General features: G+C 40.8%; 1 protein-coding gene across 1 annotated transcript; it reads left to right on the plus strand.

Moving 5' to 3' along the window:
- Nucleotides 1-2,402: 2,402 nt before the first annotated feature.
- LOC118560345 (tripartite motif-containing protein 16-like) lies at nucleotides 2,403-4,240 on the plus strand (the record flags this gene model as incomplete). The annotated part of the gene is made up of 1 exon (XM_036131306.1): nucleotides 2,403-4,240. A coding segment is annotated over one exon (1,242 nt), but the record flags the coding sequence as incomplete, so codon positions are not given.
- Between the last annotated feature and the right edge of the window lie 21,368 nt (nucleotides 4,241-25,608).

Genomic DNA, 25,608 nt, shown 5'->3' on the forward strand with positions numbered 1-25,608 from the left:
AATAATAATAATTCTTCTTCTTCTTCTTCTTCTTCTTCTTCTTATTATTATTATTATTATTATTATTATTATTATTATTATTATACTATTAAGAATCACATAGACAAATAATTTGTACAACAAAACCTTTTCTCTGATGTCTGTAAGTCTCATTCTTTGCAGACATTACACTGCTGTGTTTGTGCCCAAAGAGAGAACTGGCAAACTCCTATCTGCTAAACTTGATGGACAGGGTTGCACCAGCACAAAGTTTAGTGCAACTTGCTTCATAATTGCAGAAATAAAGGAACCTGTGGGAGGAAAACAGCTCAAAAAACAGAAGTTGCCCTTTTGATTTACATTTGTACTTGGAATAATTTAACATTGAGGAAGAATTAACAGAACATGTCAAAACAGGAATAACAAATTCCTCCTAGAATCGACCCTAGCAAGTCAATTGAGTTCCAGGTTGCCTCAGCTGGTCTGTACAGATCCTTTACCATTGAGGCAAAACAACAAAAAATTAGCAAAGTGCCTATGCAGACAGAATACCTGGACCAAAGATGAGTATTGTGTATGTAGTTCAATGCAGCGAGGACTAATCAGATTCCTCCATTGGAGAAACCAAGCAACACCCTCATAAATGCATAACGCAGCACAGGAGGGCCAGCAGCTCACGGCAAGATCCAAAAGTCCACTTGCACTTCAAGAGCAAAGGCCAGACTTTTAATGACAAAGATGTCCAGATTTTGGACAGAGAGAAGAGATGGTTTGATTGATGGGAAAGACGCGCTACCAACTCACCAGTATACACTGCTCAGTCCGAAAACTCATTCCAAAGAAATTACACAAGCAGTCTCATCATGATTCAGGTGACCAAGTTCTCAACTAACACCAAGCAACAGTCTCTAAAAGTTCAGTTATACTCGTGCTTTGGGATGTCGTGCAGGTCTGTGCAAAAGATGCGCAAGTTTGAACACCTTCCTCATATCCTTCTGATTACCTTCACACCAGTAGAACATGACATTCTGGCATTTCACTGAAATCTTTGGCAAAAGTAATAAATAAAAATTGTCTACGAAGATTATGAAACTCTGCGCATTCACAACACCATATTAGCTTGCTCTTCCGCTCCTCAGAGGGATACAGAGTAAAAAAAAATCTCCCAAATCCGCTGTGGCTTCATTTATTTCTACTGAGGTCTTCTTCTTCTTCTCATAAAAATGTATGCGATTTTCTTCTTGCAACTCTCAGCCACGTTCAAAGTATACGGTGAGAATAGCAGCTAACACCGAAGCTAACTGGATACATAAACATTAGAAGTCCGCATGCGCAGCCAGCAAGCGGAAACTAACAAGGAATGTGCACGCACATTGGCGTTACACAAGCGCTTCTTTATGACTGGCATGTGGAACAACCAATAGATAAGATGATCTATTGGTCAATAAAGGATCTTGTCCAACGACACAACGACAGAGACAATCAGAGAGAGGGTTTGAACTGGCAACCTACCGGACGGACACCCAGCTCCTGTGCCATTGTCACCCCAAAATGATCTTCTCAGTTCAGCCAGCTTGTATGCCATGGAGGAGGGGAAATGTGGACTCATTTCAGGAGTGGTGTGAACTACTATGTATAACTTCTGGTATTCCTGGATGGGATCGTATGAAAGCAAATGTTCTATACATATACAAATAAAAGATGGATCAAATTAATAAAGTGGTTGGGAGACTAAGCTTCAAAGACAAAACAGTATACAGCCTACATATCTTAAACCAATAGTCTCCCTGGAATCAAAAAGATATTTCTGATTTTGCTTCTCTGATAAAACACAATATGTACTGTTTGCTCAAATTTCCATCGTTCTCTCCTAGTCAGATGTGCGGTGTGAAAATAAGTTATTAACATGCGATTGCGTGTCAGAGATGAAAGGGTTCATTCATGCCGCATCACCAAATTATTTATAAACAGGAACTAATTCTTCTACAGTTGCTACTTCTGTATTGAGGAAGAGCGACACAGTCACTGTGAGAGCAGAAATGGAGCAGAAGGGAGATCCGCTGAACTGGAAATGTTTCTGCTGTTCCATCTGTCTGGATCTACCTAAGGACCCGGTCACTATTCCCTGTGGACACAGCTACTGTCTGAACTGTATTAAAACACATTGGGAAGAGGAAAAAAGCAACTGCTGCCCTCAGTGTCAGCAGACTTTCACACCGAGGCCTGTCCTGGAGAAGAACACCATGATGGCAGCTTTAGTGGAGCAGCTGAAGAAGACTGGACTCCAAGCTGCTCCTGCTGATCTCTGCTATGCTGGACCTGAAGATGTGGCCTGTGATTTCTGCTCTGGAAGAAAACTGAAAGCCATCAAGTCCTGTTTAGTCTGTCTGGTCTCTTTCTGTGAGAAACACCTTCAGCCTCATTATGATTCAGCTGCATTTAAGAAACACAAGCTGGTGGAGCCCTCCAAGAACCTCCAGGAGAACATCTGCCATACTGATCGAAAGTGTCTCTGTTATCCTGGTCCCAGTGAAGAACATAAACCTCACGACACAGTGTCAGCTGCAGCAGAAAGGACTGAGAGGCAGAGAGAGCTGGAGGTGAGACGAGAAAACATCCAGCAGAGAATCCAGGACAGAGAGAAAGATGTGAAGCTGCTTCAACAGGAGCTGGAGGCCATCAAGCACTCTGCTGATAAAACAGTGGAGGACAGTGAGAAGATCTTCACTCAGCTGATCCGTCTCATCCAGAAAAGAAGCTCTGATGTGAAGCAGCAGATCAGATCCCAGCAGGAAACTGAAGGGAGTCGAGTCAAAGAGCTTCAGGAGAAGCTGGAGCAGGAGATCACTGAGCTGAAGAGGAAAGACGCTGAGCTGAAGCAGCTCTCAGACACAGAGGATCACAACCAGTTTCTCCACAACTACCCCTCACTGTCAGCACTCAGTGAGTCTACACACTCATCCAGCATCAAGATCCGTCCTCTGAGCTACTTTGAGGATGTGACAGCAGCTGTGTCAGAGCTCAGAGATCAACTACAGGACATCCTGAGAGACGCATGGACAAACATCTCACTGAGACTCACTGAGGTGGATGTTTTACTGTCAGAACCAGAACCAAAGAGCAGAGCTGGATTCTTGAGATATTCATGTGAAATCACACTGGATCCAAACACAGCACACGGTCGTCTGTTACTATCAGAGGGGAACAGGAAGGTGACTGCTTTGGATCAACCTCAGTCTTATTCTAGTCATCCAGACAGATTCACTGCATGGTGGCAGGCTCTGAGTAGAGAGAGTCTGACTGGACGTTGTTACTGGGAGGTGGAGTGGAGAGGGAGAGGAGTTTATATAGCTGTTGCATGCAAGAATATCAGCAGAGCAGGCTATGAATGTGGATTTGGTCGTAATGACAAATCCTGGGCATTAGATTGTCACCAAAAATGTTACACGTTTTGGTATAACAACACTGCAACCTCCATCTCAGTTCCTCAGTCCTCCAGAGTAGGAGTGTACCTGGATCACAGAGCAGGTATTCTGTCCTTCTACAGCGTCTCTGAAACCATGACTCTCCTCCACAGAGTCCAGACCACCTTCACTCAGCCGCTACATGCTGGGGTTTGGCTTTATATCTATGGAAACTCTGCAGAGTTCTGTAAACTTGAATAGATAATTGTTTTTTGCAGTCGCTGAATGTATTTACCGTTATAATGCATTTTTGTGTATTATTGTGATAAACCTACAAATCTAAACCAAGGTTTTTCTCCTACTCTGTTGTTTGAGGTTAAAAACTGTTCAATTTTCCCAATGAGTTATTATTTAACTGCTGTAACTGAAATATAAATAGATAAAATAATACATATAATAATCAATATAGCATTCATATTCTAATGGTTGCCTTGTTATTTTTTAAACCCATGTCTAATTTATTGTAAGAAGTTATGATAAGCATTGACAGCAAGTTTTAAGGTTATTTGGAAAATAAAGTCCTGGTCCCAAGAAAGAGGAGTCATGATGTCATATGTCCTGCAAATGTCCTTGAACGCCACTGTATAAATTCTATATTGCTCATTGATATATTAAAGAATTATTTTTGTTCTTTGACAATGTGTGAGTTCACATAAACTAAGAGCAACATATACTGTATGCTCATGCTCTGTTATTATGTTTCTCACATAAAACTGAGAACCACATGTGTGATTTTGTTATAACTTATTTTAACTTGTGGTGGGAACTTATGACAATGTGTTGTGGGAAAGACTGATTCAACCTCTGTATTCCTTATTTTGCTTATATTTGTATTCTGAGTTTGCAATGTTATTTTGCTTCACACACTGCTAAGATGCTGGGAACGTTTTTTGTTTTGGAAACATGTTTTGGAAACGGGACGAACAGATCAGATGGAAGAGAGAACTGGCCACTCTCGCTCCCATCTGATACTTTGTTTATGGGTATTTAAAGGAGGGTACCGCCCTCAGTTGACGAAGTCTGCCGTGGGTTTGTGGAAGCCCGGCTGCGTGTATGTTTTCTCTAAACCTGGACTGACCCGGCTTCCCAGTCTTAACACAAGGGTAAGAGCTGATTCTGAGAATCTGTTGAACATCACGCCTGTTTGAAAGCTTGTCGGCTTTGATGCCTGCTACTTTGCTATATTCTGTGGGGAATAATGAAGGACATAATTATTCTAGCAGAAATAGTGTTTGTTAATGCTTGCTACTTTGCTATATTCTGTGGGGAATAATGAAGGACATAGTTATTCTAGTAGAAACAGTGTTTAAGAAGTGCTTGCTGTTTGTTTGCTGTATCCTGTGGGGAATAATAAAGGGCATAATTATTCTAGCAGAAACAGTGTTTGAGTCCTTATTTGTGTGTTGCCGATCTCTTCCAAACCTGAATAAAGATTTCATAAAACACTCATACATATAAAAGCTTGCTATAACAAAATAAAAAAGCCAAGAAATACACAGTTTTTGTGCTTTCATTGTAAATTATTTTACTAAGCAAAAAAATCTAATTTAAAAAACTGGAAAGTGATTCTTGGAAACCAGGTCTCTGCCTGTCCATTAACATATTATCATATTATTTCTGACTGCGTTTTATATTATGTGCACTATAAATCAGGTTTATAAGTTAGCTTTTTTTGGGGGGGGGGGGGGTTTCCGGCTCTAGTGGCTCGCTTTTTCTGAAAGTAGGCTGACAGGAAGAGGGTGAAAGAGGGGGAGAGACATGTGGCAAAGGACCGTGGGTTGGAGTCAAACCCGGGTCGACCGCGTTAAGGACTAAGGCCTCCATACATGGGTTGCGCTACCCGCTGTGCCACAAGCGCACCCCATAAATTAGCTATATTCTTGTAAATTATAATTTGTTTCTAGACAGACCTGCATGAATGGATCAAATGAAACAGATCCCAAATGTGCAAATAATACTGAACAAAGTAATAAAGTAGTTTTAAGTTCTTACACTCATTTTTTAAAGAATGACGAACTGCTTTTTTATTTTATTTTATTAAAGAGTCCCACTCATATAGAGTGCCTCAGTGCTCCATTCTTGGCCTCTTCTCTCGTTACCCCCTTTGGAGTCAGTTGTAAGAAACCAGTGTTTAGCCTTCTTTTTTAGGCAAAAGACATTCAGACTTTTATGACAGTAAAAAGGAAAATAGTTGCTCTAAAAATAAATGTCTCAAAAGCATTGCAGAAAGCATGTATGTCAACAAAGTTCATGTTGTTTTGGACCATTGAGCTCACTAACAGCAGTGTTGACATGGGACCTTAATGTAAGACTAGAGAATACGGTAATCTTAACTTTGATGCACAGTTAAAATTTGTGATCCTGTCCAGGTTTTTCAAACATAGTCATTTGACTAAAGATTTTAATCTATGCTTTAATTACAATTTGCTTGGATTACTGCACTGCACTTTACTCTGGACTTAATAACACTCTAGTGGTTGGACTGCAGCTCTTCCAGAATGCTGCTGCTCTTCTTTTAACCGGCACCAGAAAATGAGAGCACGTTTCTCCAGTTTTAGAAGTGATTCATTGGCTACTGTTTCACATTTAAATTGATTTTATTGTTTTTTTTTTGTTTTTTTTTAAATATCTTCATGGCCTTGCTTTCCAGTATGTCAGACCTGATCCATATGCACCTTCCCTCTCGTTTGCTCAGGTCTGCAGATACGTTTTTATTAGTCAACCGAAAAAGAAATCTGGATCTGCATTTTATTTTACATTTTGCTGGCTTTAATGTTTTATTCTGTTTTGTATTACAATTTTTAGATTGTATAAATAATGTTCAGTCCAGAATATTATCAGTTTTTAAAAAGCTCAGCTTTTTGTTTTCAAAAACAGCTGAACAACATACGTAACACAAGCTTTTTCCCCTGACTTTAAACCGGTTATGAAGCGTCCGTCAGTTTGACTTAACCTTACGTATATATATAGCAAAATATGAACAAATAAATATACCACCGATTTTTTTTTATAAAAAATTCACATTTAAGAGAAAATCGGAAAAGATTATGATCACTTTCCAAGCGCCCTCCAACCCGGAAGTCGTGACGTCAGTACGTGAACGTTCATCTCAACATGGCGGATTACTGCACTACATGCGGTAGACAAAACGAGAAATCTGAAAGCGAAATTTCGACTTCAACCGAGCGATTCCTACCAGGAGACCATTCTGATGTATCGGAGGAAGAATATTTGTGTCTGGAGCCTCACATGTTTGACCCAGACGTTTCAGATGAAGAGAAGGCAGCGGACGAACAACAGCGAGTCGGACAATGAGCGGAGATTGGACGTCAGGAGATTAGATGAATGGTAGGACACGTTTTTTCTTTTAACTACGCAGTTCAAATATTTCTTCGTATGTTGACATAATTTTCTTTTAGGCACCATAGATATTTATTGGCTAAAATGCCAGTGTTGTGCGAAATTCAGTTCCCCTGTGAAAATCTACCCCCCTCCCTTTGTCGGGAGCGCGCATTGCTGCCGTTTTCACGGCGCTTATAATTGATTTTTCGGTAAAACAACGCATATAATCATATCAAGGTTGTAACATATAGTTTAATCGGCAGCTGTTTACAAAATTATAAAATAAAAATAAATAAACGAGGTCTTCTTGCGCTGTTTTGTGTTATTTTAAACGCCAAGATAATCGGTCTTTTTCCAACTTTTGTCACTTATTCAGCCGACGTGTAAAGCTAATTTCTCCACTGTTAGATCAATAACGTCTATCTTATCTTATTAAATAAAGAGATGAGGACAAAATGTATCACTAAAATAAATTAGCATTTATTCACAACTAAAAATGAATTTATGCCATGGCCTAGTTAGGCCCCATGATAAGGTGCTACTTATCATAAAGAATCACTTGACAACATTTTGAAAACAGTCTCTGTACATTAATATTTAGCCTACCTACATACTAGCATAACAAAAGTCAAAAATAATAACATATTAAAAATATACACTGAGTAATATTGAGGCCTAAATATTTCCTGAAATGTAAATCAATTTCCAACTTACCATAAATGCATTAATAGTGAATTTAGCAAATCAGTTATGTTGTGTAATTCATATACAAATATACAATTAATCAATCTTATTTTTTAGGTGTTCCTGTTCTCACTGCCAATAATGGATTCTGTGAGAGAGTGCATCTGTTGTCAGGAAATCGGCTTGGTTGTTGCTAAGATTGAAGAAACCAGAGAGGATATGGATGGAGAAATCCCTGACACAGACCATCCTGGCATGGAAGCGGTGTGTCTAAATGCTTGGACATTGTAGGTTGCTTGGTCCCAATACAAGCAACAGCATAGACATATAGCCTATAGACAATTTGTGAGATGGTGTTGGGACTATTTAGGCAAAGATACCAGGGCTGTGATACCCTCGTATGCAGTCAGCTGGATAAGGGCTCACTTCCCACCCCCAGGACATGAAGATGATTTTACCTTTAGATGTCACCAGTTAACTGATGGCAGTTAAAACAAATACCCAAGCTGAAAGAATAAAATCTAAAACATGCATGTAAACAAAATTGTTGTGGTTAAATATGTAATATAAGCAATTACTAATAAAATGATTTCATGGTCTTTTTGAAAATCGACTGAATGAGAGATTGATGGCATCATCTTTTGTTGGTTTCACAAATGAACTTGTCAGTGATGGGGGTTCTGATGCTGCATCAACCTGCTTAGTTTTTATTTTCTCCAGCTCTGCTAGCAGCATCTAAAAAAAGCAGCAGTGGGTAAAATTTCTCCTAACAATTTTTTTTGATTGCTGGGGTGCATTTACACACAAGTGAATAAACAGATACAGGAAAGTAAAAGACAACACAGGAAGACATAGATGCATGAAAATAAAAAGACAAAGAGTGAAGCAACTAGTAAAGCAGTGGTGATTCCTGACAAAGATTATTTCAAAAAGAACATCTAATTATCTCAGTATATATGCAGCAGAATTAAGTGTGCTATATTATTAGCTTGAGAATGGGTGGAGGATACTAATATAAATAAAATAATTTGTAGTGATTATCTGCACTGAGTATTCAAAAGGGATGTACAAATAATCATCAAAATATATGAGGTTATGGCTGTTCATCATAGAATATGTGAACAAAATAAAAAAGTGTAATATTGTTTTGGACTCCTGCTCATGTAGGTTTTTTGGGTAATGAAAGAGCAGATAGGTTGGCTAAGGAGGCTTATAAAAAATAATATATTGATATGCCAGTAAAGTTATCCAAATCTGAAGGCAAAAGTATAGTTTGGAGAGAAAGCAATAAGATATGGAAAAGTAGGTGGGATAATGAAATAAATGGAAGGCACTTATATAGGATACAAAATACAGTTGATGTACTAAGGATTAGAGGAATAAACAGGAGGGAGGAAATAATTATAAATAGAATAAGAACTGGTCAGTTTGTTTTAAATGGAACTCTTTGTAAAATGGGGAAACATCTTACTGGTTTTTGTAGTTGGTGTCATAATGTAGAAACAATAGAACATGTTTTTATTAATTGTAGAAGATATGTAAATCAAAGATTATTAAAAACGGAATTAGGTTTGAATAGGAATTTTAAATTGAGAATGTGGTTTATAAGCTAAATAGTATTTAGGGGAAAAAGAAGATTCTTCGGTTTAAAAAAGTAATGGGATCAGCGAATTTGAGGAATAGATATTAGGATCCAATAGATGGCAGTAGTGCAACAATAATGGATGCAAGCTGCCGTTAAAATCTAAAGAAGAATAGCGGCTGTGAAGCACAGACATCTTATGTCTATGCCGTGAAGAGGCAAAGACCCCTCCCCCGGAGCACCGAGGCAGTCGTCTTCAAAATGACGAGCCACAAACGGGCTCTATGTGTGTCTTTTGGCCACTCATGCAATCTTCCATCTTCATGGGAATAGTACACAGTGACACAACGACGAGGCATCTTGTAAAAAAGCCGTGAAAGCAAAACAACCCTATCCATTTAGTACTCAGACAGTATAGCGGGTCCCGGCTTCCAGGTTAGCAACTCATGCTATGACGTCACTGGGAAAGTCCGCCGAGCGAGATCGTTTTGATTCCATGGATTTTAAAAATGCAAAAAACGAGAGATGCGGGTAGGAGACCAAAAAAAAATTATCAGAAGTAATGAATAACTATGTGGACATCATCTGTGAGAAAAATCTCGCTGATCTGTCACTTCAACGATTAACGCTTCATAACCGGTTTAATAAGGCAAGGCAAGGCAAATTTATTTATATAGCACAATTCAGTACAGAGACAATGCAAAGTGCTTTACATGATTAAAATATAGGTAAAAAAAAACAGAATAAGAAAATATTGTAGTTGATTTTAAAAGGCACAATATGAATTATCAGATTCACATCCAGGCAATAAAAACACTACCAAAATATTATTAATATATAGGTTTGTTCATCAGTGTAGATCTATAACCTCATTAGTGAATCAGGCTGAGTTTCATCAAGCCTATATGGTCCGACAAATTTTCCCTCAGCTGCAACACTTGAAGCACACATGGCACGTCATTACACATGATCCAGCTGCTGATGTTTTCCTCTTTTCAGCTACATGCACTTCTACCCTGTTACAGTTTATAGCCATTATCATCACCTTTCACAGCGATACGTTTCTCATCTCAGTCTCCACACTGACCAGACAAATCCCCTCTATGGCGCAGGGTGCTCTAGTGCGTAATTACGCAAGCCGAAGGCTGAGTTTGAAGTTGTTCTCTGAGCACGTTGTTCTCTGAGCGGATGGAATGATTCGTTTCTGCTTTGCTTTTAGCCCACTGATAGTCCTAAAGGCAGAATCCTACAGAAAATATTGCACTTTTTATGCATTGCAACCCCAGATTTGATGAGTATAAACGCAGCTCTCTTGTTCCTAAGTGACAAAAAAATCTCTATTTGGTAAGGTCTGGTACCAGCATAATTTATACTTATTGATACCGGTTTGAGGTGGTGAGATGGGTAAATCTTTTCCCCCTTTGGTGCACTGCGTGTGAACAATAAACAGTGGGGCAAAAATGGATAAATAAAGACTGTAAATGACTCCATTAGAGGTAAGAGGAAGAATGATGGATCTGAGCTGAAGCTCCTGATGTTACAAGTACCTTAAAATGCCCCTTAAAAGTGTGCACCTAAATTACATGTGACTCAATTATGCCCACCTGAAGTCAAGCACAAGGCGATGCAGCACAGCCACCGCAGCACCACTGGTTCTGTGTCGTTAAACAAAACAGCATGAGACACAACTACTAACTGTCCTATTAACTTTAAATGGGACATTTTGGTACGGGTGGAAGGACATTAAACTTAGTGGTTCATGTTTTGAAGGCTGGCCACCGATAAAATCCCTTGGCTCCGAGGGAAGAGATGGGAGAGATTGGAAAGCAGTAAGAGCTTTGAGGCACCAAAACACAGCACATATAGTTGAAAAACAGTTTGGAATGAATAAAAAATAAACTTATAAACAGACTAAGTGGCGTTTTAGACTGCACCTGGTTAGCGGATCTGTTTTCTGATTCAGCGTGCAGCCATGACTGGGTCTGAATGAAGGCTTCATCTGGCAACTGCTCTAACCCCCTTGCCTCTTGCGTACACAGTACCGGACTGTAACGGCTTACTTTCACCACTAGTTAAGACCAAAATTATTTAACTCTGATCGCTCTTCCTGCTCCTATTTTTACACTAACTGCAGCAAGAATTACTGATTGCCACAAGCTGGGAAAGAAGCCGAAACAGCTCTGCAAAAGGTGGGGTTTTGACTGAGCTCTGAATGGACACCGCTGTGAACGGATCATCCGCAGCCCGTATGGCTTATTGTTATTTTTATGCGTGAGAAATGCCATGTGTGGCATGTGCGTGTGAAGTCAGGGAAATGTGTGTGACATGGTCATTGCAGGAGTTGAGAGTTCTGTGTAAATATGAATACTTCTTGATTTATAATATAATGAAAGTAATCCAAATGCTGCTGACTGACAACTTCACTTACTCTTGACTGAAGAATAAGTGAAGTTAGCTGCTCATTAGCTGCACCAGGAGTTTGTTTTTTGATAAACCCAGAATGCACACCACACACACTGAGTTATTAACTTAGAGTTTGTTGACAGAAAGATAAGTGGTGGATGAGAAAACTAGAGAGGCAGGACTGGACTGGAACTGGGGTGTAGATGAGAGCAGGAGCTGACGGACCGAAGAGAGCTCTTGAAGATGTAGGGCTGCAATAAATCCAGAGAAGCAGAGTGAGACGAGTGCTAGGAAGAGCAGGGCTGCTGGAGTACAGGAGCAGCAGGAGATCCAGGCAACAAAGCAGCAAGCAAACGTGGAGCACAGGCAGTCCAGTTACAGAACAGAGTGCAAGCTTGGAGCACAGGAGTGACAGGGAAATCCAGCAGCTAGCAGAGGCTTTACTTGAGACACAAATGTGGCAGGAAATCCAGTAGCTAGCAGAGGCTTTACTTGAAGCACAGATGTGGCAGGAAACCCAGCAGCTAGCAGAGGCCTTACTTGAAGCACAGATGTGGCAGGAAACCCAGCAGCTAGCAGAGGCCTTACTTGAAGCACAGATGAGGCAGGAAACCCAGCAGCTAGCAGAGGCCTTACTTGAAGCACAGATAAGGCAGGAAACCCAGCAGCTAGCAGAGGTGTACTTGAAGCACAGAGGTGGCAGGAACTCCAGCAACAGAGCAGAGAGCAAACTAGGCTGACAGACATGAAGTGAGTGGAGACTGATGACAAACCGGCAGGGAAGAGAAGAATTAGTGTCCAACAGGTATGACAGATTACAGAGGGAGTGAAGAGCGAGCTGAGTGAGAGGAGGATGAACTGAGAAACAACAGGGCAACAAAGGCCAGATCAAAACTGAACCATGCCCCCCCCCCCCTGCGGAGGGTGACCCCGTCGAGGCAGCACAGAGAGGCGCGAGCAACTCAGTCGGCGGCCCCGGCTGAACTGGATAATCTGGCACGGGCACCGTAGTCGTCGCCCCCGATCGAGCTGGACAGATGGAGGCGGGCGTTGCGGAGGGCGACCCCGGCGAGGCAGAGTCGAGAGGCGTGGGCACCGCAATCAGTGGCCCCGGCTGAGCTGGACAGGCGGTGGCGGACGTCGCAGAGGGCGACCCCGACGAGGCAGCACAGAGAGGTGCAGGCGACGCAGTCGGCAGCCCGGGCCGAGCTGGAAGGTCTGGCACGGGCGTCGCAGTCTGTGCCCCAGATCGAGCTGGACAGACGGAGGCAGACGTCATGGAGGGCGACCCTGGCAGAAGTGCCAGAGGTGGGCGTCGCGGATGGCGACCCCGGCAGACGAACCACAAGTGGAGCGGAACCCTTGGCGGCCTCGGACCGAGGCGGAACAGAACCCTCGACGACCTCGGACCGAGGCGGAGTGGAACCCTCGGCTACCTCGGACTGAGGGGGAGTGGAACCCTTGACGGCATCGGACTGAGACGGAGCAGAACCCTTGGTAGCCGGCAGAACTGTGCTTTTGGCGGCAGGCAGAACTGTGCTTTTGGTGGCCGACGGGACATGGCCTTCGGCGGCCGACAGAGCATCCTTATGGGTGGGGACGGCCCAGCTGTGGAACAGGTCGTCCCTGTCCCCATAGAAAAAATGGCTGGGACTCTTCAATATGTGGTACTGGGGCTGGAGGAGTTGCTTGGGAGTCATGAGGAGGAATTAACGGAGGTAGGTCGACCCATCCATTGGATAGTAAGTGGCTGGACGGGGGCTGATGCATAATGAGAGGAGGCGGCGCGGTCGAGCATCTCGAAGCCAGCGTGAAGGTTGTTGGGCGGCAGAAAATAGAAGCTAAAAGGTGAGTGAGAGGAGGAGGAACTGAACAACAACAGGGCAAAAAAGGCCAGACCAAAACTGAACCATGAAAAGGAGTAATTCCTGCAAACAAAGTATGGGTATTTAAAAAGACAACTTATTTTACAACTATTTAATTTATAACTGATATTTCCTGCCATTACATATAGCACAAGAAATTTAAAAAGTGCAATATTGTTTTCAATAGAATCAAGAATCAGATGGCTTTCGATTAACATAAATAAAGCACATATATTAAGCTGTCTGGCACTTATACAACTGTATATGATCTTTTACCTGATGTTCCCCTGCTCCACCCACAATCTTTGCTGAAATGTTGTTTTCTAAGCTTGCGCAGTAGCTTGATGGTCTTCTTGTTGAATGGTGGCTGGCGAACAAGTTTCAGGTGCATTTCCACCCCCATCTCGTAAGGAGAGTAACAGCTCCATCAGGAGTTCCAGATTTGTACTTGTAAATTTGATTTGTACTTGTAACTTTGTGATTTGTATTTGTATTGTTAAAAGTTGTAACTTTGTAAATTTTATTTGTAACTTCCAAAATTGTATTCTCACAAATGTTCACATGTATGTGGAACAAAGAAACACATTTTCAATTTATTCACATTTCTTAACTTACATTTACAAATTTAGACACCTAAATTCAGACAGCTACCCATACGTTTTTATTTACAGTTATTTTACCCCATACAACTGCCAGTAAACTGAAGCTGGGTCTTCATTGGGTTTTTGAGCATGGCAATGATTCTAAAAAAAAGACCATGTATAACGTTAACCATCTTTTAAGAGACCCGTTGGAGTGAAGACAAATTTGCATCATAAAGGACTCCAGATGATCTAAGGATTACACAAAAGTGGAATTGTCAAAGATACCTCCTTTGTAACTCAGAAAAAAAGGTTTTAAGGCTAAGTACTTTCCTACTGGCAAAACAGTATCCACCAGAATAAAAGTTGATTTTATTTCAAGGCTTTTTCAAATATAATGGTAGAGGTGCCAGTATATTTGTCCATATCTGCAGATAGACAAGGGCTTACATGTGTGTGTATGTCAATACTTCCTTCTTTTATATGAACAATCTATTCTTGCACTTCCTCTATGAATAAAATGCTGTAAAACAAGCTTAAAGGTTAAAGCTTAAAGCAAGCTTAAACAGCAATGGCATTTGTTTTCTGTTTATATGCTTAATTTATCAAATAAGCAAATCTAAAGAGGTTTAGAAATGCAAAATTATTACGGTTCTGTTTTCCAGAAAAACTGGTTAGTGAGAAATAACATTTAAAAATAAGCAGCTTGTGTTCTTCAGAGGAAAGAACAAGATGATTTGATAGTCAAATAAACCTGATCGAACTGCATACTGTGTCAGCTTGAGCTCATTTAGAATGAGAAAGTATGGAGCTTTGCATACTCGCATATATTTACATTTCCTGGCACGGATGTAGAGCTTCCTGGTAACCTACCACGTACGTCCTGGAATCATTGTAATTTTAATTATCTTTATAGATTATTGGTCCACCTAATGTCTGCATAAATATTGTAATGTACACAGATGATGTTGCTTTCTTTACTCCTTAAAACTATCTGAGAAGCTGCCCTAAAATAAACTTATTTGACTCAAATCACAAACAGATTTGATGTGCTATTACACACTGTTTTAAGTTATTTAATGTTTTTTAAATAACTCCCTGTCTGTTAGGTAATGTCCAGTGAATATCAGCCCAAGAGCTGATATCAGGACAATTGTTGAAAGGGATGATTTGAGCACTGCCGTTCCTTTAACAGCAAACTCTGCACACATATAGAATAAATGAGTGACAACTTCTCTTCAACTTCAAGAGTTTATTAACAGAAACAAAATGAACTGAAAGATAAGTGATATGATCACTATAGAATGCTGTTCATCTGAATTAACACTATATTTCCCGTAGAGGCTCGTAGAGGCTCGTAGAGGCTAGGGAAACTTAACTAAAACTACTAAGAAAAACTAAGAAAAAAAGAAGTAAGGAACTATGTACATACAAAAGAAACAAAAGACAAAACAAAGTGGTTCATCATCAGCATCATCATAATAATTCAGTGAATCCTGGTTCACTGCAGATCTGAGTTAAAGAACCAAAGTTCATCTTAAAGAATGTGAATTGAGGTTAAATTAGCTTAACTAATTCAGAACAACATTCACCCATTCACAATGCAAATCCTGAATTAAACTAAACATTATTTGATGAAATAACGTTTTAAGAATTATTTTCACAGTAAACTTCTAGAATGATCGATTTTATATATGCAATTATACCTCCGCGAGGCTATAATCACTGGTCACTGTAGTGATTGGTTGCTAAAATTGGTTAATCCTAAAGTTATACAATACACCTTTAAATCAACATTAATATTCCATATTAATGTGGTAATAATGCCCATAACACTATCGAACGATGGTGGAGCAAAACGAAACAAGCGTTATGTTTGAAACAAACCGTAGTTGTATATTCGGGAAGACCCAAAGTTATCCGGAAGCTAATAGCATTAGCTAGTGGACATTCGGTGCTAAATTTAAAAGCTTTTATTTATTTTAGTCGTAATGAGCGGACCGGATAACACAAACATTAATATCCCATCAGTGTATAAAACCCTTGTGGAGATAACGTTTCTTATAACCATAAAAACACACTCGAATTACATCAGCAATGTTATGGTTCGAAGAATGATAGCGGGAGCTACCCTGTAAGCTCTACGAGTTCCAGAATCACAGTGAAAATGTTTTAAGTAAACTTCTAAATAAACCATTTAACTTTCCCTGTTATTTCTCTGCCAAACCTGTCAGTGCCTCTGTGTGAGTTCGGTTCATTTTGGGCATCCAAGGGAAAGCAGTACTCCAGGAAAAGCAGCAGGCATCTGGCTCTACAGCTAGCCAAACTGTGGCGGTTGGAACAGGCCCCAGGTCGTAGTCGAGTTCCCGGCATGCAGCAGGCAATTTCAGTCCAGACTTTGCTCTCAGCTTGGGAAAATGGGTCCTGTGCTGGCCACTCCGTCTCAGTCTAGAGTCCGTTTCCTGCAACAGCTGAGGAAGCAAAACAAAGCTGGTTTGGCATAGACGGATTCTTTCACTTCGGCGTCTGGTTAAGCAGAAGTGAGACTGCAGACTTAGCTTTGATTTACCCGGTCAGGTCCTCTGGACGAAGAGAAACACCCTTTTTGTCACCCCAGGCAGGAGCGATCGGATTGAGTTTCACAGAAAGCACATTTTACCCAGCTTGTGAGTCTTTGAGCCCATGCGGTCCGCATGGGTGGCTGATACCCCAGTGTGGACCCTCTCCTTGAGAGTCTCCAGCAAGAAGTAAACAAAGGTGGGGTGTACCCTGGCTTCATAGCAGGGCACCCTGCTGTGAGAGGCTGTCTATGTGTGAATATGACAGCCTCATGTTACTTGTTGTTCCCAATTCAATCTGATTTTTGCCCATAGTTTGATGGCACAACAGATCACAGAAATAGTTTAAAAGTAGCTCCTGAAATAATCCACTCTGGAGTTTTCACGGGTAATGAAGAATTGCAGATCTTGAAAACGTTAAAATATTTGGGAGTGATTCAACATTGTCTTGAAAATGTCATGTTAACAAGCTCATACATATAAAATGTTATCTCCATAATGTCACAGACTGACTCATAGCCCATGACAAAGATGAGGGGAGACATGGTGTAAGCCAAGCAGAGTGTTTTATTGTAAGCAACATAAATCTTCAAGCAAATAACATAACTAAGAAGAAACGCAGACATGTAATGATGTTCAGAGTGTGCAGTGGATGGATGAGTGAGTATTGGTATGTAAATAGGACCGAGCTTTCAACAAAGGACCCAATTGGGGCAAAAGACAAACTGTACCTGGAGAGGGAGAGAGAGAGAGAGAGAGAGAGAGAGAGAGAGAGAGAGAGAGAGAGAGATTTGGCGGAGCACTATTAAACTTGTAAGCCCAGGTGGCTCAAATGAACAAAGGGACAGTTCCCTCTGCTGGACAGAGGAAGCCATCACAATAATCTTAGTCTTGATAGAACACCTTTGACTGAAGGTGATTCCTTGATGTTCCTACATCTACTGATATTTCCGTGTAGGTTAATGTATAACAAGGCCGTCTCACCAGCCCCCCTCCACTTAAACAAATTGGATCTTACTGCCACTTCATTGGTAATGTTCCAGTCCTCTGTTCAACACTGACGAGGTATATGAACCTCTACAGATCCACAATGTTTACAGTCTTCATGGCAAACCACATCTGGGGCCCTCCTTCCAGGATTATTAAACTACCTTGGTGACTTCTGTTAAGGTAATGGACTCCTTCATTCCTAGGTTCTAAGGCTCTGATGCCTTAGAAGACAGTGGCTGGAATAAAAAGGGATTTTCAAAAAAACTCATTTACTTTTATTGAGCTCTTTGGAAGAACATGGATGCAGCCCACTGGAGGGTGTTTGTGGCCTCTCTTGATTACTCCGAAATTGGAGTTTTTGCCTTCCTTCAGAACATCCAGCCTGTAATGCCGAGACAGAGGACCAGATAATTTAGCCGAACAACAGGAGTAGTTTCAATAAATACTGAAAAGACATATTTTGATCACTGTTGGGAAACAGCCAGGAGCAAAACCAGGAACTACTGTGGGGTGGAGAGAGATGATAGTGGCTGGGAACAACTCCGTTCAAAAGGCATAACACTGAACAAAAGCCATTAACCTTCTCCGTGTCTGGGATGTTGCGCTGGAACAGGTCTGTGGATCTAGGGGCTCCAATAATAATAAGGGGGAGTAGTTACTGGTGACACAGAGGTGCAGATCACACACAACTACTTCAGAGCAAGGCGGAGGGAGAGTCAATTTCCAGGCGTGGGCCAAAACCCGAGGCAGAGACATGCTGGGGAAACACAAGGGCTAGTCAAAGGGCTTGGTCAGAAAACAGATCAGGAGGTCGATGTCCAGAACTTAGAGGCCAACTGGAGGGTCTGACGGGGGGAAGGCTTACAGGGAAACCCACAACACAAAGCACAATGACTGAAAGGTATGGAGACAAATTTCTGCCAAAACGTTGCACACAAAAAAAAGTTTTGCACACAAACAAAACTTGTTTGCACACAAAAAGATTTGTTTCACACAAAAAAAATGTTTTGCAAACTCTTCGCCAACCTTGCACTCAAAATATCATTTATAAGTTTTCCTCGAGCACAAAACGGTCTCTGCTCGCACAAAACAGCCTCTGCTCGAGTACGAAACAATCCCACTACCGCTGCGGTAAATTTGTGCCAAAAGTCACGTGATGCATTGAGTTGTTGTTGTTGTTGTTCAGACTTCCCGACAGCAGGGGGCGCACCCGAAAGAAACTGAAACGCGCCGGTTTGGCTGAAGAAGAAAAACGTGACATCACAGCTAACAGCATTAGCACCCCACAGGTAACTTTCAAAGCTTTCCCGGTGAAAAAGTAATTGCTCACTATGGTGATAGATCATGTAAGATTTCAGTTAAAGGCCCTGCTATGTTACAGTAAGGGACCATGTTACTTTTTAGTGCAAATAACATGAAAGCTTGCCTTAGGTTGAACGCCATGCTAAAACAACTTTTGCTTTGTAATGCAGCCACTGTGGTTGGCTTCTGCTTTTACTGTGCTGTGTCAAATAAATAGTACCTGAGTGGATACCCAGATAAATGCATTGTTAACAGATTATCATGTGGTGTTTGGATTTGGTAATTTATCCTAAAACTGTCAAACCAATGCATGTATGCTTATGTGCAAAACGAATTCTTAATGAATTTAAAATAATTGCAACGAGTGGATATTGATTATATGAAAATTGGTAAGGAAATTAATTAAAAATTGCTTTTTCTAACATAAATATGAATGTTACAAGTAAAGCATATAGCAGCAGATCTAGATCATATCTCACTATCTTTCTAACTCCTTAATTTCTTCAAAGTAAAAATGAGGTCATCTGTGCCCAATTGCAAATATGTGTTGTGCACTTAATTAAATTGGTTTGGCCATGGCAAAAACCACAGCTGGAATTAGCCACATGAGCAGATATTTTCTTGAAAAGTTTGTTTTCATCGAAGTGGTGATTTATTTTTTTTCTTTAACAGTATTATCCTTTACATAACAATAACACATATCTGTTTTCCAGCACCCACTGATGAGGTGAAGGCCATCAAAGTTCTGGGCTGGATGGAAGGCTCCTACATAAACTCTGGTAGTCTACCAGGTCGACTTCCATCACGAGACTACCAAGACTTGAACAATTCAGGATTTGATGGAATCTTTAAACACATGAGGAGTTGAGCTTGTTAAAAAATAACTTAATATGTAACCGTTTTAGTTCCCAGTATTAACTACTTTGATCAGTAACTGTTGCAGCATGTCCTTCATAGCTCTTAGTGGAGCCGTTTAGGCTAAAAAAAGTTAGGAAAAAAAAAGGCCAGGTTTGAGATTGTTCTAAATTTCCTGACAGTCTTACATGCAGAAATTGTTTTTCATAGTCCTGTTTTTGGCTTCATCCATTTCATCAGCCAGTTTTTTTAATACAGCCCGTTTTATTGTTAATATATGGATTGTTTACTGGGAAAAACCTGGAGAATTAATGGAGTTCTTTCAGTCTTAATTTGAACAATAAAAGCAATCCTTGTGAAAAAGGTGTATTCACTTTGATTAATATTGGTAAGAATTGGAAATGAAGAGTTTATCAAAGGGTATGTTTATTATGCAATGTGGAAAATAAAGGACTGTTTAATTGTCTCACAATGTTTGCATCCTCAGTTTTAGTAAAAAAAGGGGTCATGTGCCCCTTTTTTTCAATAACCTCAGCATTTTCAAAAGGTTTATACAGTACCTTACACATTTACTATCACAATCCTAGCAATTCTACATTTTTATTCAGTGAATACACTAACTTAGTTACATTTTCCTGGCTAGATTTTATTACTTGAAAACCTTTTGCAACAATGGTAACCAAAATAAGATTAAACTCGTAAAGTGTTGGTCATACTGGACAGTAGCAACATTTATATATATATATATATATATATATATATATATATATATATATATATATATATATATATATATATATATATATATATATATGAACCGTGTGATTCAGAATGTCCCAGTGCATCCATGGCTGCCCTCAGTGCTACCAGTTGTTCGGGGCTCAACACATTGCCAGTTTCAGGAATAGTGACCGCACAGTGTGGGTCATCCAGCAGTCCACTGTCAATATGAGGCAGGCAGAGTCCCTGCAAGAAAGATGGAGATATATAGAGAATAAAAAAGAGGCCATGATTCTGTTGCTACAACTTACTGAATATAATTTAATTAATGGAGCTAAGGATTGAAAAAAAGACTCCAAAATCCATTAATTATTTTAATAATAAACACATTTCAAAGAAAACAGTTTCAATGCCACCTCTCTGATGTTTTCGATGTTTTGTTGTATTGGAATGATCAGATAAATTAATTTCTGGTTTGAAATATATGCATTGTGAGAAACTGTATAATAGCACGCACAAAAAAAAATCCATCTTACCTCTGTGATTTCTGGTTCTACCACACGTAGCTGGATGCTTCCCATCTCCCATAAGTGTCAGATTCTGAGTGAATGGTCATCTCAGCCACTGCTGATGGTGTGAAAACTTAGTTGTAGTCTTGGGATAAATAAATAGTGACAACAGAAGTTATCCAACATGTTTGACAGCTCAAGCAAACTGTTGTCCTCTCCTGAGTGCAGCACATTGTTGTATATGTTTGTTCCTGCGCACCACACGTCTCTCCAAACACGTTGAATTCTGAAAGGAGAGTTAAATCATGGTTTAAATACGTTATTTTTCAAAAGTCCGTTACACAGCATTTTTAGATCAGAGATAAAACTAAACAGTGCCTTTAACTGAAATCTTACATGATCTATCAGTGAGCTATTACTTTTTCACCGGGAAAGCTTTGAAAGTTACCTGTGGGGTGCTAATGCTGTTAGCTGTGATGTCACGTTTTTCTTCTTTAGCCAAACCGGCGCGTTTCAGTTTCTTTCGGGTGCGCCCCCTGCTGTCGGGAAGTCTGAACAACAACAACAACTCAATGCATCACGTGACTTTTGGCACAAATTTACCGCAGCGGTAGTGGGATTGTTTCGTACTCGAGCAGAGGCTGTTTTGTGCGAGCAGAGACCGTTTTGTGCTCGAGGAAAACTTATAAATGATATTTTGAGTGCAAGGTTGGCGAACAGTTTGCAAAACAATTTTTTTTGTGTGAAACATATCTTTTTGTGTGCAAAACAAGTTTTATTTGTGTGCAAAACTTTTTTTTGTGTGCAACGTTTTGGCAGAAATTTGTCTCCATAGAAAGGCAGGTAGGTTAAAGCCTCCAAAAACCTCCAGGAGAACATCTGCTCTCGCCATGACAAGGTGATGAAGATGTTCTGCTGCATCGATCAGAAGTTTATCAGTAGTCTCTGTTTAACAGATTGACATAAAGTTTTATTGCTTAGAGCTTTGGTGGCTCTAAAGGACTGCTATTTCATAGAAAAATTAATGATTTTACCAAATACACATGTATTTATTCATATTTTTTGTGCAATGAAGCCATAAGGACAAATCAGACTAAGTGTACAGCTACTGAAATGTGAGACTTTTACAAGCCCCCAGGAGACTGCCCATCACAGTAGGGGGTGCTAGCAGCGCAGCAAAGCTAAACTGCCTCTCTCACATCTTCCTCTGTGCCTGTGGACCCTCAAGGACAGAGTTCTTCACTGGGGAGACCAGCTACCCAAGCTGGCCTTATGGGGTTCACAGAATCACCACATACGAAGGCAGAATCCAAGCTAAGTACATCCCTGCCCTGTTCCAGCATCAGAGCTTGAAAAGCCGACTTCCATGGAAACAGGCTATTTTTGATCTTTCTAAGCTGTGCAGGAGAAAATTTGGCGCTAGCCAAATTTTCTGCTAGCAGATACATTTCTGCTAAATTTCTGCTATTTTTGCTAAATTTCTGCCAAATCTCTGCTAGCAGCTAATGCTAGCAGAAAAATGTCTGCTAGCATTAGCTGCTACTACCTTCCGGATAACTTATGGCTACAGTCCTAGTAAATGCAACTGCAGTTTGTTTTAAACATAATACTTTTTTCGTTTAGCTAGAAGCATTATTGAAGCATTATTATAGTATTAATATCAAAGATTAATGTTGATTTGATGGTGTGTGTAACATTAGGGTTACTTACGCCTTAAGCTAATGATGTCTGCTACAGCGTCTAGCTTTCCAACTTAGCGATTAGTTAGTCTAAGTATTTCCCAGAGAAATAATTTCCATTAATAAAATCAAGTGTCCTTAAGATTATTGATTTTACTGAGCAAATCATTCTTTAAAAGGTTATTTTTTCAAATAATGTTTTGTTTATGTCAGGACTCGGCAGGCAGCACCGAGCAGACTTCTGCCAGCCCTGACTTGCTCTCTCCCTTCTCCGCAGGTGACTGTAGTTTGGCAGGTAGGCTTGGCGCACACCTGCGGCTCATTCAGCACCGTAGTGTGGGAGCATTTAAGTGGCGGTCTGACAGCTGGAAGAGCCAGAGTGTTAACCTTGTGTGGTGCGCCTCAGTTAGCCACTGTCTCCTGACAGCTATCCTGTTCCCAGCATTGACCCTTGTCTCCTGCCTCTCAGGTTGCCTCACACTTGGATCCCACTCCAAGCGCTCCCTCATGCTCTAGACATCCCAAGTCAAGCTTCCTGGCTCTCGCCACTCTGGATCCCGTTCCAGGTTAGGATAACCTCTCTCCTCTCATCCACAGATTGAGCGAGCACCGGCCTCGCATCTCGTTCTGGCTCTGCTTAGTCGTGGATAATCCACATGTTCATCTCTGTATAGCTGAGTTCTGCATTAAACATCTTAAACTGCCTTTGCCTCCCAAGTGTGTTATAATTCATCTCACATCTTTCATCCCATCTAGGTAAATCAGAAAACAAACAAAACAAATCAGCTACTAGTGCTTAACTGAAATTGATGTATCGTGATAGCAGCATCAGTGATTTAGGCTGTGATTTCAAAGTCATGCAAACATAAGATGGGCTGTTTGGAAACTCATGTAGTGCTCCCAGGATGTAATCAGTGCGTCCCTCAGCTTCATGCTGGGAGTTGTGTAAAAGTTTTACAGGTTTTTAAAAAGATGCATTATCAACAGTTAGCAAACTAAACTGATATGAATATGATGCGACCTTTGAACTCTGTGTCCTGCTGCCTATAGAGTGCGGTCAGGAAACAGGCAGCAGATTTCCCAACAGAGATCAGCATAGCAGAGATCTGCTCCTGCTGATCTCTGCTATGCTGGCCCTGAAGATGTGGCCTGAGATTCCTGCTCTGGAAGAAAACTGAAAGCCATCAAGTCCTGTTTAGTCTGTCTGGCCTCTTTCTGTGAGAAACACCTTCAGCCTCATTATGATGTGGCTCCACTAAAGAAACACAAGCTGGTGGAGCCCTCCAAGAACCTCCAGGAGAACATCTCCTGATGAAGATGTTCTGTCGTACTGATCAGAAGTGTATCTGTCATCTCTGCTCTGTGGATGAACATAAAGGCCACGACACAGTGTCAGCTGCAGCAGAAAGGACTGAGAGGCAGAGAGAGGTGGAGGTGAGACGAGAAAACATCCAACAGAGAATCCAGGACAGAGAGAAAGATGTGAAGCTGCTTCAACAAAAGCTGGAGGCCATCAAGCACTCTGCTGATAAAACAGTGGAGGACAGTGAGAAGATCTTCACTCAGCTGATCCGTCTCATCCTGAAAAGAAGCTCTGATGTGAAGCAGCAGATCAGATCCCAGCAGGAAACTGAAGGGAGTCGAGTCAAAGAGCTTCAGGAGAAGCTGGAGCAGGAGATCACTGAGCTGAAGAGGAAAGACGCTGAGCTGAAGCAGCTCTCAGACACAGAGGATCACAACCAGTTTCTCCACAACTACCCCTCACTGTCAGCACTCAGTGAGTCTACACACTCATCCAGCATCAAGATCCGTCCTCTCAGCTACTTTGAGGATGTGACAGCAGCTGTGTCAGAGCTCAGAGATCAACTACAGGACATCCTGAGAGACGCATGGACAAACATCTCACTGAGACTCACTGAGGTGGATGTTTTACTGTCAGAACCAGAACCAAAGAGCAGAGCTGGATTCTTGAAATATCCAAACACAGCATACAGTCGTCTGTTACTATCAAAGGGGAACAGGAAGGTGACAAGGATGAATAAACGTCAGTATTATTCTAGTCACCCAGACAAATTCACTGATTGGTTTCAGGTTCTATTTCATATAGGCTCCGCCCTTTAAGGCCGTCGCTAGTGGGTTTATCCCTTCGCGCGCGCGCGAAGGGATAAACCCACTAGCGACGGCCTTAAAGGGCTACGCCTATATTCATAGAATCTTGAGTTACGGTACGTAACCAACGTTTTGAGTAGAGAGAGTCTGACTGGACGTTGTTACTGGGAGGTGAAGTGGAGAGGGAGTGTTTCTGTAGCAGTCGCATACAAGAATATCAGCAGAGTAGGAAGTGGGAATGAGTGTGAATTTGGACGTAATGACAAATCTTGGGCATTATATTGTTACCAAGGAGGTTATCAATTTGGTCACAACAACATCTGTACCTCCATCTCAGGTCCTGGTTCCTCCAGAGTAGGAGTGTACCTGGATCACAGAGCAGGTATTCTGTCCTTCCACAGCGTCAATAAAACCATGACTCTCCTCCACAGAGTCCAGACCACCTTCACTCAGCTGCTACATGCTGGAATTTGGTTTTACAACTTTTCTAAAAACTTTGCAGAGTTTTGTAGACTTAAGTAAACATAAGTATATCTGATCTGTTCTATACCTTCTAAGGTTTTTTATTCAACCATTTTAGTGTCTTTGCTGTTAAGGTTTTCTGTTCAGGTTTTTCATGTCATTCATCAGTAATTTCCTGTGCAACAATAGTTCTCTAATAGTTAAAATATAAACTGCTCTCAGTTTTTTTTTTGTATGTTTATTTAATTCCTTTTCTAGCCAGTGAGGTTACAGGAGGGGAACTCAATTTATTTCAAAACGTTATTTCAAGTTCCTCAGGTTTTAAAGATTGAAGAAGCTTCTTTGATCTTTTGATTGATCTTTCTCCCAAAATGCAAATTAAATATTGAGAAATTCATCAATTCAGGGAAGTTAAACATACCTTTTAGTTTTCTTCATGAATGTTACTTACAAATTGAGCATGTAAGCAAAAATGTTTGTTAATATGTAAAGATGTGCATGTCTGTGAAATATTCTCAAATAAA

Source organism: Fundulus heteroclitus, unplaced genomic scaffold (genome assembly GCF_011125445.2).
Source record: "Fundulus heteroclitus isolate FHET01 unplaced genomic scaffold, MU-UCD_Fhet_4.1 scaffold_42, whole genome shotgun sequence".
Taxonomy (NCBI): domain Eukaryota; kingdom Metazoa; phylum Chordata; class Actinopteri; order Cyprinodontiformes; family Fundulidae; genus Fundulus; species Fundulus heteroclitus.